The sequence below is a fragment of the Pelobates fuscus genome, chromosome 2 (genome assembly GCF_036172605.1).
Source record: "Pelobates fuscus isolate aPelFus1 chromosome 2, aPelFus1.pri, whole genome shotgun sequence".
In the NCBI taxonomy this organism is placed as follows: Eukaryota; Metazoa; Chordata; class Amphibia; order Anura; family Pelobatidae; genus Pelobates; species Pelobates fuscus.
In genome coordinates, this window is record NC_086318.1 from 423,819,235 (window position 1) to 423,831,680 (window position 12,446).

General features: G+C 39.7%; 1 protein-coding gene across 1 annotated transcript in view; it reads right to left on the minus strand.

Moving 5' to 3' along the window:
- KIF16B (kinesin family member 16B) overlaps positions 1 to 12,446 on the minus strand; it is a 303,581-nt gene that overhangs the window by 48,112 nt on the left and 243,023 nt on the right. The window contains exon 25 of the mRNA XM_063444040.1: positions 2,516 to 2,599. Within this exon, the coding sequence (XP_063300110.1) occupies positions 2,516 to 2,599 (84 nt within the window). The remainder of the gene's footprint in view (positions 1 to 2,515; positions 2,600 to 12,446) is intronic.

Consider the following 12,446-nt stretch of genomic DNA (forward strand, 5'->3'; position numbering starts at 1 on the left):
GAACCAGCGACTAGGGCTTATTTTCAGGGTAGGGCTTTTATTACGAGCATCCCTTGAAAATAAGCTAGGGCTTTTTTTGGGGGGATGTCTTATTTTCCGGGAAACAGGGTAGTATAAAACTACTACTAATAAAAATAACCAATTGGCAATTTCCCTTCTGGTGTTTTATAGTTACATCATAAATTATTTATCACAATTTGGCTACTTCAGACACCTTGTAAAGAGTGACTATAAGCACATACTGAAATATCGCAAAGTCAGCAATATCTTTCATTAGAACTTGAATCTGCACAAACAATAAATAAATGATAGTCTCTATATTATATTTTATATAAAAGCTGTTTGCATAAGATATTTTGTGAGCGAAAATGTTGTGTCATTCTGATTTTGTCTTGCCAGCTTTGCCAAATCAGAAGGGTTATGCTTGGATGAAACCTTGCATTTTACCTAAGCATAAGCAAAAAATCTTTCAGTATAAGAAGTTTCAAATGTTATACTCTTAAAAGGACATTATTGGTTGGAGCCAACCAAATATTTATTTTAATGCATTTAACAAATCACGGATTAATAAAAATATATTTTTTAAAACAAACAAAAACAAAACAAAACCAATGCATTCAAAAAAATAAAATAAAACATTCTAAAATTCCTACATTTGCTGTAAATAGCCAAGATTTAAACTGAGCTCTTACCAAACTAGGCCTAGTCTCAGCTAAACAGAATAAGACCACTTAACTTTGTATAGGACTGTTAAGGTTATGCCACGTATAGTGTTTCATGTGCAAACCAAAATGTATTTGCTGGGATTGCTCCAATCACAGGTTTCTTACTGAGAAGAATCTGTGGAGGCGTTTTGAGGGCACATATGCAGGCTCATTTACTAAGGGCTTTCCAAGGCTTCTCAATAAGCTGTAATAGAGCTCACTGAGATGGGGGAAGACAGGTGCTCACTGGCACAGCGTGCCTCTCACTAGTCCAGCATGCCTCTCACTCCTGTTAGCCCCGTGGTGCTAGAAAAAAAGAGGAAGTTATCCTCACTGGGTCTCTGACAGCAAGTTAAGTGTTTCTGCCCTCAAATACAGAAGTGACCATTTCTATTGAAATCTCCACTTTAATGCCGGTCACATTTGTTTCCGTTTACAAGACACATAAAGTACTTTAGTAAACGGACGTGCGTCACGTGTGTGGAGTGCTATATACTCGAAAAATCTCCATAGCATTATATTTTATCAATATTTTCTCTTTATAAGAGGAGATTGCATTAACAGCGTTGTCATCTGCTTTTAGTCGACGATTACATTATTTTAGGACATAGAGTACTCGTTAGAAGCAGAGTGGTTTTGTTCGAAAATATTAAATGCCGGTTCTAGCAAAACACTGTCAGAGCTGAAATAACATTATGACAATTAGCGCATTCCTGACATAAACAGGAAAACTGAGTCGTTCGTGTATTTACAGGCTATTGTCTCCGTGCTAAACCTTAAACACAAAGACAAGTACAAAGAAAAAGAAAAAAGTAAATATGATGTAGTCGTACCAGCTGCAATGATTATAGTTCACTGAAAGATCTACACCTCATTAATCTGATGTGCTACACAGTTATATCATCTTATAAAAAAAGACCCAGATATAACGGCCTGAACCTATTATTACCCAACTGGTTAAGCAGCTGCCATAGAATCATATCATGCGAGGGAGCTGTGTAGCTGAAGTCTAATTACCTGGATCCTTTCAAACACAAAGCATTGGAGTTTACGAAAGAGCTTAGGTGCAACTGGGATTCTAATAAGTGTGTATAGGAAGAATCAGTCCCCGTAAAGTGTCAGGTGGGCCAGCAGAGTATATAATCATGACATGAAATAAATACATCCACGGGTATCTTGCCGCCACGTGTTCTTGGGGGAGTGAGGAGATCATTAAGAGGGTTTTTGACAATGAAGAACCTGTCGCTCGCACAGAACACACTTGATGTCTGTATACTTGGCAAAGGAGCCTCTCTGTGTGGGTATAGCGAGGCACTAATAACTCCACACTTGGCAAATTATTAGAATCCTTGGAAGAGGCAAATGTCACCGCGGTGATGGATTATATGATCTATCAATACTTTCATTAAAATTATTTTCCTAGCTATTCACCAAATCCGAAACTATGCAAGAATTAACTAGTGAGGTTCAAGTCCAAGTCGGCCAAACTGAAAATCTCCAACTGCAACATTTCGGTTTCACTATTTTGGCCTAAGATGTGTATTCTGTAATTCTGTATTTTTCGTTGGTAACCATTTCTAACGCTATATCTTTTAAGGCTTGCCTTTGTTTTTATTACTCCCAGGCTGTTTGGTGGAAGAGATCTGTAACATACAATCAAACGTCTGTCCATCTGGTACAATGCATTTATAACTGATTATACAGTATACCGATCCGTAATAATGCCATAGATACACGCTGCGAATAAGTTGGTGCTATATAAATGCGAATAATAATAATATTAATTTAGTAGGTAAACAAAGTCAACGTACCTCTAAATGAGCCCTTCGTTCCGCAATGACTCGTTCATCCTTGTTTCCAAAGAGCTTTTTTGGGGGAAACTGTAAGGCAGTAAGCTAAAACAAAAATCAAAAATTAAAATCCACGAAAATAATTCTCGCATTGCCATAATTGGATTTTTAATTCATTGTTTTTACAGAAGGATTGGGCAAAGATATACTAAAATGTCAAGTTTGCATACAGCCACATTTAACAAGAACTGAAAAACAAGTTTTTATGCCAACATATTCTTGTATTGAGAGCATTATTCTATGATTTTGGCACAAAATAAGTTGTCACTGAATGTTATCATCATTGGAATATCCAACATTTCTCATCTATATACTATGCAAAGGGATAAAAAATAAACATTTTGCCTGCTCTATTCACTTTGTTTCCAATTGATCTTTTTCGCTCTGGATACATGAATCATGCACTATAAAGCGCAATGAATGTATGGTGTAACTATGACAAACAAACACATCCATCCAGGAAAACAATTTGTCTTTTAAGTGATTCCTTTTTAATTCGCCCCATTGTTCTAGGAAGACCCTAGATCACCCTACATGCTTGAATTAAAGTGATATCAAAACAAAAATTAGAATAACGATTGCCATTTAGTTACACTCAATAAAATGTAAAAGTTCAGTACCATAAAAAGTTGAGGGGAGTAAGGTACAACAGGTTCTTAGCAATCCATGCAGAACCTTAAAAGTAATAAACGTGAAGTACATTTGATTTCTAAATCCCAAACAAAAAATAGATGACTACTAATTTAACCGCCATTACATCAACTCCAAATGTACTGATATTAATGTAGTACTGGCTAAACAGAATGTGAATAAGTATCACTAGGTAAATAAATACGGTAGAAAGAGGCTGAGAAAAATCAGTAATGAATTGCCTGAGTGTGAAAAGGGAATATGAGAACGACGGTAACTGAATCAAAACAAACAGCAGTTGGGAAATAGTACATAAAAAAGCACAAAATAACTGTAATTGATCGCCAGTGTTAAAAATGTATAATTTTTTTTGCAATTGTTAAGTATGAACCCCAGGCCAATGAATTACCTGGGACTGCTAACGAGAAAGTAAATATAAAATATTGCTTGTTTGTCAATTTTCAAAGACAACTTTTCGTAAAAAAAAAAATAAAAAAACATAAAAATACATACTACGCTTGGCAAATATCACTAATGCAAAACAATACATAGAGGTGAGTCTGGATTTAAACAATGTACATTCCGGATGGGATTACACTTGGGATGCAGTAAACTATGTACGATGAAGCACTTGCCTCTATAATAAGCAATTTAAACAGAACCGTTAATGTATTGTTCCATGCAGAAGATAAACTCGTTATTTTAAGTCCTGTCCAAGAAGGGCATCCGGGGAATTTTCTGGCAAAACAATACCAGTTCTGCATATACGATGTCATACATATTTAATTATCATTTTGTTAGAACAAAAAAAAAGGTTTTGCAGTAGCAAAACAAACAAACCAAAATAGGGATTGTATAAGTTAGATCCTCATTCATTTCAGTAAACCTAAAATAGGCCTGTTATTAAAAGTCATCTATAATTAAAAAAAAAAAAAATGAAAAAATTATATTGATATGCAGCTTAGTGGAATGATAAATCACACCAAGGAACATATACTAATGTTTTCCTGGTTTAAATGAATAACTGTTATACAATTAAAGGACCACTCTAGTGCCAGGAAAGCATACTCGTTTTCCTGGCACTAGAGTGCCCTGAGGGTGCCCCCACCCTCAGGGACCCCCTCCCGCCCGGCTCTGGAAAGGGGAAAGGGGTAAAAACTTACCTTTTTCCAGCGCTGGGCGGAGAGATCTCCTTCTGCTCTCCTCCTCCGATCCTCCTCTTCTCCTCCCCGTCGGCTGAATGCGCACGCGCGGCAAGAGCTGCGCGCGCATTCAGCCGGTCACATAGGAAAGCATTCATAATGCTTTCCTATGGACGCTGGCGTGCTCTCACTGTGAAAATCACAGTGAGAAGCACGCAAGCGCCTCTAGCGGCTGTCAATGAGACAGCCACTAGAGGACATAGGGGGAAGGCTTAACCCATTCATAAACATAGCAGTTTCTCTGAAACTGCTATGTTTATGAAAAAATGGGTTAACCCTAGAAGGACCTGGCACCCAGACCACCTCATTAAGCTGAAGTGGTCTGGGTGCCTAGAGTGGTCCTTTAACTAAACACATTCTAACACAAACAAACCTTCATTGTTGTAGTTAAACAAAACAGGAACAGTTGACAAAACAGAGGAACAGTTGACTTTTGGGGGCTTTTGCTTGACAAAATTAATACAACATTCAGAAAAAGGCTTGTTTTTTTACTTTTAGATATACTTGTTAGTGAAACATTTTGATATCCAGTACAGAGATCAACAATGCATTGTGGAAATGTTAGCCTTAAATAATTAAATCCATTTGTTATTATAATAGCTTTACAAAGAACATTTTTAATACATGGTAACAGAATAGCCAGAGAACAAAGAGCTATAGGAAAAATAAGAGACATTATATAAAAGTATTTTTTGAAATACAAAGCTAAAATAATGTTACAAAACACTTTAAAAACGTCACTACTTTATAGGACAAGGTTACTGGGAAAGTTTCACAGGGTGAAATGCGTTGACACAATTGACTGCGAGAAGGAACACAAAGACCATTAATGTAACATTATAACAATATAGAGTTAGTAATAAAACATGTTTTCATAACTCTATAGAGATATCAAATGCTTCTCATAGGAAAGTACTGAATCCAATGCTTCCCTAGGATCAGCATTTGATGACATTTAAAATTAAATATCATATAACAGAGTCAAACTCGGTTGTTGATGCAGAAGCTCCCTCTAGCGGCTGTCAGGATGACATACATTTAAAGTGGGCTTAGCCCTGCAAATAAAGCATTGTCGTATCCACTAAATGGCAATGTTTAAGATTCCAGGACTAATACGACAAGGGGCACTGCACCCAGACCACTTCATTAACATAAAGTGGTATGTGTTCCTTTAGTGTCCCTAGGTGCCTAGAAATGACCCAACATATGCTTTTACTCTTACCACTACAAAACTGGTACATTGTGTCACGAACGCACCCTACTCCAAGAGTGTACGTGATGTAGTTGTGGTGGTGAAAGGGTTAAAGTACACCATTTGTCTGCACTAGACCGGAAATAATGACAAAATCCCCCTTTTTAACACCACCCACACTTAAACATAATAATATAACTATTACTATTTTATCGCTGCCACTACCAAGACAATTTATAAATGGGGTGCCTTGGTCCCCCAGGTAAATCAATAATAAAACCCACCAAATATTACTTAGTACAATACTTAAGGAATTACAAAAATACTAACTAGTCTCCTCAGGTAACGTGATTCTTAACCAGACAAAGGTAGAACTTAATAAATGGATGTTTATTATGAACAAAGAATAGTCACAGTGCATATAACAATATATAATAAACACATTATTTACACCAACAACAGTTAAAAACAAAAAGGATAAAATACAGAAGTCCTAATTACTCACTTATGTTTTTCAAAGTACAACTTCTGTCCAGGGGGTCTATGGCAAGGAAAGATGGCGACTCACTCAAAATTAGATCTTGGCCCCAAGCAAGTACACCACCACCCTTCAGGATCACAGGAGATATACCCTGTGGATTATCACACCTCACCCAGAGGTGGAGCCAAGGCGTACCTATAGAGATACTAAGTGACCACCTCCTTTGTTCCAGAAAACAACAAGCCAAATATAAACTTTTGGTTTTATCTCCTCTACTGTACTTGCCACAGAAATAATAATTGCCTCTATGAATTTGTTATTGTTTTCCCATTCCATAGACATGTTGCACACCACGCCCAAGATCCAATAGGACAGACATCACAACTCCTGCCACACGGTTTAAGTTGTGCAACTCATGTTTAGGCTTAATTAAGAGATTGGGCTTGTCCCATTCCAAATATAATAAAAATGAGGCTGAATTATTAGCCTGTGGGTAAGTATTAATGTTTCACTTGGATAAGATACTGGAACACAAGGATCTTCATGAAACTAATCCCATTACCATATCAAATGATTGAACTATCCTTTACAAGGTACATGCCAAATGGATGAAGAGACATTCAGACTTTTTTTTTTCCAAGTGTAGAACCTCACACCTTGCAGAGCCTTAATTACTTCCCGTCCATAAAGTAAAATCCTTTTCACATTCCTATGCCATTCATACTACCCCTTCTGTCATCTGACCTCTGTTGGGGTTCCAGCTTCAAAAGATGTAACCCCTGTTCACCTCAGCAATAGCTCTGTAATTTGTGCCATTTACTACACAAATTACATTAAAGGATAATATTTCATAGTGTAATAATAAATTATGCACCCTTGCCGTGACACATTGCATAAACCCTCCTGCTGGGAAAGGGTCTACCCATACTCAATAGGCTAAAGGCAGTGATTGAGATTTGTATTAAGTAAGTGAATACACTGGGTGTGGTATTATATGTGCTACATATTTTTTTACAATCTACACTAACAAATGGAAATGATCTTTTAAACACTTCTGGATCCCTAGGAGATCTCATTCCACATTACAGGAAGTGTTACCAGAAAACAGAGATGGAATCATCTAAACTCCATTTCAAGTGAGTAGTGATTTGTATTTTTTTACTGTATCACTATATATGTATATATGTTAGAAGGCCATTTAGCCTGAATTTGTGGGAGGAGTTATGACCCCTATTTAAACTCCTTCCCCCCCTTCTTACCTTTGTCGTGCAAGCTATTTGTCTCCATAGCAACCAGCACTTCCAGTCCATTGTTCCCGCCAAAGTCCAGTCTCCAGCAAGCAGTCTGTTGCCTGCAACTTCTGCCTCCGACCTCTGTGCCCGTCAACCGGCTTCTATCCGACTTCGCTACTCGTTTTCCAGCCACAAGTCCGGCACGTCTATGTAAGCATAGCTTAAGTTCGAGCCTAAAAACGCGGGATAGGCTTCCTTCATTATTTTTCTATTTTCCCTTCATTATACTTACTCGTTGGTGCACTTTCTCTGTTCTTGTACTTCTGCATTCGTGCAGCTAACAGCCGACCGCAGAGTACACACACCTTCATTTGTCTTTCGTTTAAACTAACTACGTTTGTACAGCCGAATGCATATAAACGGCTTTCGTTCAGTCTTTCGTATGCTCACTTAACCGACTGCAGGTGGTCTTTTCATTCCTCTCGTTCGTTCAATTAGCCAAAAGCAGGAGGCTTCACCGTTTAAATTTCACTAATCTGTCATGAATGTACCTCGTTATGCCATTCTCTTAAACGAAAGCACTCACCCTTTCACATTATCTTTATCTTATATCAATTTATGTGTTTTAGTATATGGCTCTTCAGTCACCACTGGCTAAAATAGTAATTTCAGTGTTGCACTATTTCCCGCCTATGATCACATTAAATTATGGGACACTAATTTTTACTCAGGGGAATCTTCTTAAAGGCACGGTTTGGCCACAATCACTTTATAAGTTACGGTATGCTAAATACACCACCAAGCACCATTATTTAACCCCGCTGTAACTTATTATAGTACTATTTATTTTCCCTTTCCCTAGTATTCAAACTAGTCATCTTCGTTACTAAGGTCGCTCCGCTCACTACATCTTTTCTTAAGTTTTGCATGTCATATGTTAAGCTCTTACATCCTTTTTCACCAGTGGCTCATTACAGACCATTAGCACAATTGCGAAATCTCTGTTTCCTAAAAAAACGTATACTCTGCTCCAGAGCCCACACCAAGTCCACATGTCCAGCCCGACTGTCACCTAAGAAACGCCTAACTGAGGTTAACATTGACATCCTGGAATACTATCTGCATTCACACCGAGCTAGGCATCTGGCAGATTTTCTGGTGACGGGTTTCTCACAGGGGTTTCACATGGGCCTTATCGTCATCCCCACAGGTACACTCGAATGCCCTAACCTATTATCTGCATCCATTGACCCACTTACGATGGACCACCTTCTGTCCTCAGAAATCAAGGCTAGTTTCATGATCGGCCCTTTCCGGTCTTCACCTTTCTCATCTTGGTGTACCAATCCCATCGGGGTAGTCATTCACAAATACTCCAACAAAAAACATTTGATTATAGACATTTCTGCACCACACTCTTTTGCCATTCCCAGCATCAATGCCCTCATTCCTGTTCTCTCTGCCCTACGCTAAAATCGATGATGCCATGCAAGCTATCATTTCAGCAGGTAGTAAGGCTTGGTTGAGCAAGACCGACATATCCAGCGCCTTTAACCCCTTAAGGACACATGACATGTGTGACATGTCATGATTCCCTTTTATTCCAGAAGTTTGGTCCTTAAGGGGTTAAACTGCTACCTATTCACCCTTCACTATGGCACTTGCACGGTGTTAAATGGAGGAATAAGTATTTTTTCGCTACCCGGCTCACATTTGGCTCTAGGAGCAGCCCTAAGTTATTTGACATCTTCGCAGAAACCCTCTGCTGGCTGCTCCTAAATATAATCCGGTGTCCATCAGTCATCCACTATCTGGATGATTCTGTTGATTGAACCAGGTTCACAAACAACTAACAGTATTCACACCACCACAGCCCTTTTCACGACACTCTGGGTTCCTATGTCACCAGGCAAAACTCTCAGTCCCTCTACCAGGCTCGTTTTCTTGGGCATAGTATTGGACACCACTACCTTCCAAGCCAGTCTACCACCAGACAAACTGTCCCACATTAGGAACGAAATTGTCCTGTTCCTGCAGATGATGTGTGCACTAGCAGGGAACTTCAGTCCTTATTGGGGTCCCTCAACATTGCAATGCGTATCATTCCACAGGGTAGGTCTTTTGTCTCCAGGCTACTTTATTTGCTCCACGGGGTGCCCGACTCCTGCCCAATATTTCTGGCCGATCCAGCCAGGGCAGATTTACACATGTGGAGTAGATTTTTGGCCGAATAGAATGGGATCTCTTTGTTCATTCCCCCACTTTCAGAGCACTCACTTTCCATTCACACAGATGCAGCAGCACACACAGGGTTCGCAGCCATTTTCGGCAACCACTGGTTTAGGGATGACTGGCCCACTGAGACGGATACCTTGCTGGCCTTTAGAGAGACTTCTACTTTGTTTGAAATCTACCCCACCATGGCGGCCGCCCACACATGGGGTCATCTTTGGACCGGCAAGGCAGTTAAATGCTACTCTGACAACTCCGCAGCCTGCGACATCATTAACAAAGGGCGGTCATCATCGCTTACCATTATGAGGCTGATTCGCAGGCTGACTTGGCTGGCAGCAACCTCTCAGTTCTTTCTAGTCTGCATTCACATTCCTGGTGTCCACAACACAGCCGCTGACGCTCTTTCAGGCTCTCAATTTAAGGTCTTCTTTCAGGCACTCCCTACTGCCCACACCTACCTTCCAGGATACCACCATTCCATGAGCTAATCTTGGACTAAACACACAATTACACCACGCACAGGTACTCACGCTCCACGCAGTTTCACCCAACTACTCTAATCACTCACGCCAGGGCATTGTATATTGTAATAATTTTTCAAGCAGAGTTTTACTTAAAGCAAGACTTTACAGTAAAACTATAGTAATTTTTGCCTCTTCCTCTAACCTACACCTAAAAGTTTCTCTATTCCAGAAATCTCTACCTTCACCAGAGTACTTTACCAGGTCCTCACAACCTGCCCTAATCACGCAACTTTCTTAAACCTCCTACCCTGACACTCCACTATTACGTCTCCAAGGGCACCCACTCACAGTCAGATTAAATTCATTATTTCATGACAAACCCTACCATTAGGTTGGAGCTACAAAATGGCTTCCTTCTCTGGTCACTCTTTTTCGCATAAACACTGCATCAGCAGCTTCAGCTCTTACACCCCAGTCTACATCACTAAGTGATGGGGTCACAGGTAATCCTCAATTCAGTTACGTATAGACCTCAACCAGATAAAAAGCTCCTTTCAAGCTTTCAGTATCCATGCTGTATAAACTTGCAATATAGTGTGTTTCTTCGAATCCTCTTTTGCCCTCTTTTTAGTACAGGACTATTCGTACGTTGGTTTCGGCACACCTCAACCAACTTTGCTTCTCCTTCTACATTCCATTACGTATTAGAAATTCTGAGCACAAGTTGGAATACCATTTGGCCTGAATTTGTGGGAGGAGTCATTGGTTATAATGCGGTTTTGGAGGAGTGCAAATAGAAAAGCTGAGTGGCTGGTGAATATATTTCACAAATGGTTCACATATATAAAAACTTGCATTCAATTAGCAATTAAAGTGGACCTTTTTTTTGTTTGTTTTTCGTGATTTTTCAAGTGCATAAGATGCCATTAGCAGTTGTATCATGGATGTTGTTTACTAATAGAGATGTCCCGAATAGTTCGCCAGGAACTGTTCGCTGTTCGGTCCGCCCCCTATTCGTCATGGAGGTGGGAGGGTCTGGGAGTGAGGGTCTGCTGCTTATTGGCTGGAATGTGTCTGCTGTGAGGTACTCGGTCAAAGTTTACTCAATGATGACGAATAGGGGCGGACCGAACATCGCATATGTTCGCCCGCCGTGGCGAACGCGAACAAGCTATGTTCGCCGGCGAACTGTTCAGGACATCTCTATTTACTAACATGGGAAACCACTTCAGATACATTTAAGAAACACCATACAGCTATACACTTCCTCCTGGGATCCCAGGGGTGAAGATGTTGCGCATTGCTTTATTACTTAAAGGATTACTATAGGGTCAGGAACACAAACATGGCTTGCCCCCCTCCCCCTTAGCCTCCCTATAAAAGTTTCCAGCGCCGCGCGGGTCTGCCGGTGCTGGCTCTGCCCCATTTGTGACATCATCAAAATGGTCGATTTGCATAGGATTGGCTAAAATCGGCATGGGGCAGAGCCAAATGCCGTTTTGGCCAATCAGGACCTCCTCAAGGAGATGCATTGAATGATTGCATCTCAAGAGGAAAATTCAGCGTCTCCATGCAGAGCTTGGTGACGCTGAACGGCAGGGCTGCTTACTGTGCAGCCCTGAGCCAGGAAGCCCCTCCAGTGGCCATCTAAAGAGTGGTCACTTGGAGGTGTCCCTAGAGGCAATGTAAACACTGTCTTTTCTCTGAAAAGGCTGTGTTTACATGAAAATGCCTGAAGGGAGATATTATACTCACCAGAACAGCTACATTAAGCTGTAGTTGTTCTGGTGACTATAGTGTCCCTTGAACAGAAGAAATTAGCTCACAAAAAAAAAATAGTGACCAATCATTGCTTTGCAGTTGTTATTAGACTACAGCAGCTGGCAGAGAATTCTGGGAATGTATAGAGTTCATGAGTCAAGATTTGACATCTTGTTTGTATAAAAAGACATATAATTGTTAATGGGTAGTAGAATGACACATATTTAATTACATGAAACAAAATGTAATTAAAGCAGACTATTATCCATTAAATGAACTTATAGCTAGGAACATACATGCACATATTGGTTTTAACTAAGCATGCAAGGGAAATACATGGAATTAATAATGCATGTCATATTTCCTTATCACATAGAATTCTCGTCTACAAATGGTCTGTAGTTTACATAGTAGCAGAGGAAATGTAAAAGATATACTGGAATCTAGCTTGCGATGGGTCTCGGCTGGCTGACTGTTCCTAAAAAGAGAAAAGTATAGTAAATGTGATAGAGAGAGTTGGTGCAAAGTTAATGAGGGCTAAAATTAAACATGTATCCAGGAAATAAATCAGTGGTAGACACTGATAATTAGAATGAGCACAGATCATATATCTCCTTATTGTGTTCCATATTTATGGCTCAAAAAATTAAGTTAAGGCAAGAAGGGAGCAGCTATATGAGAAGAAGAAATTATCT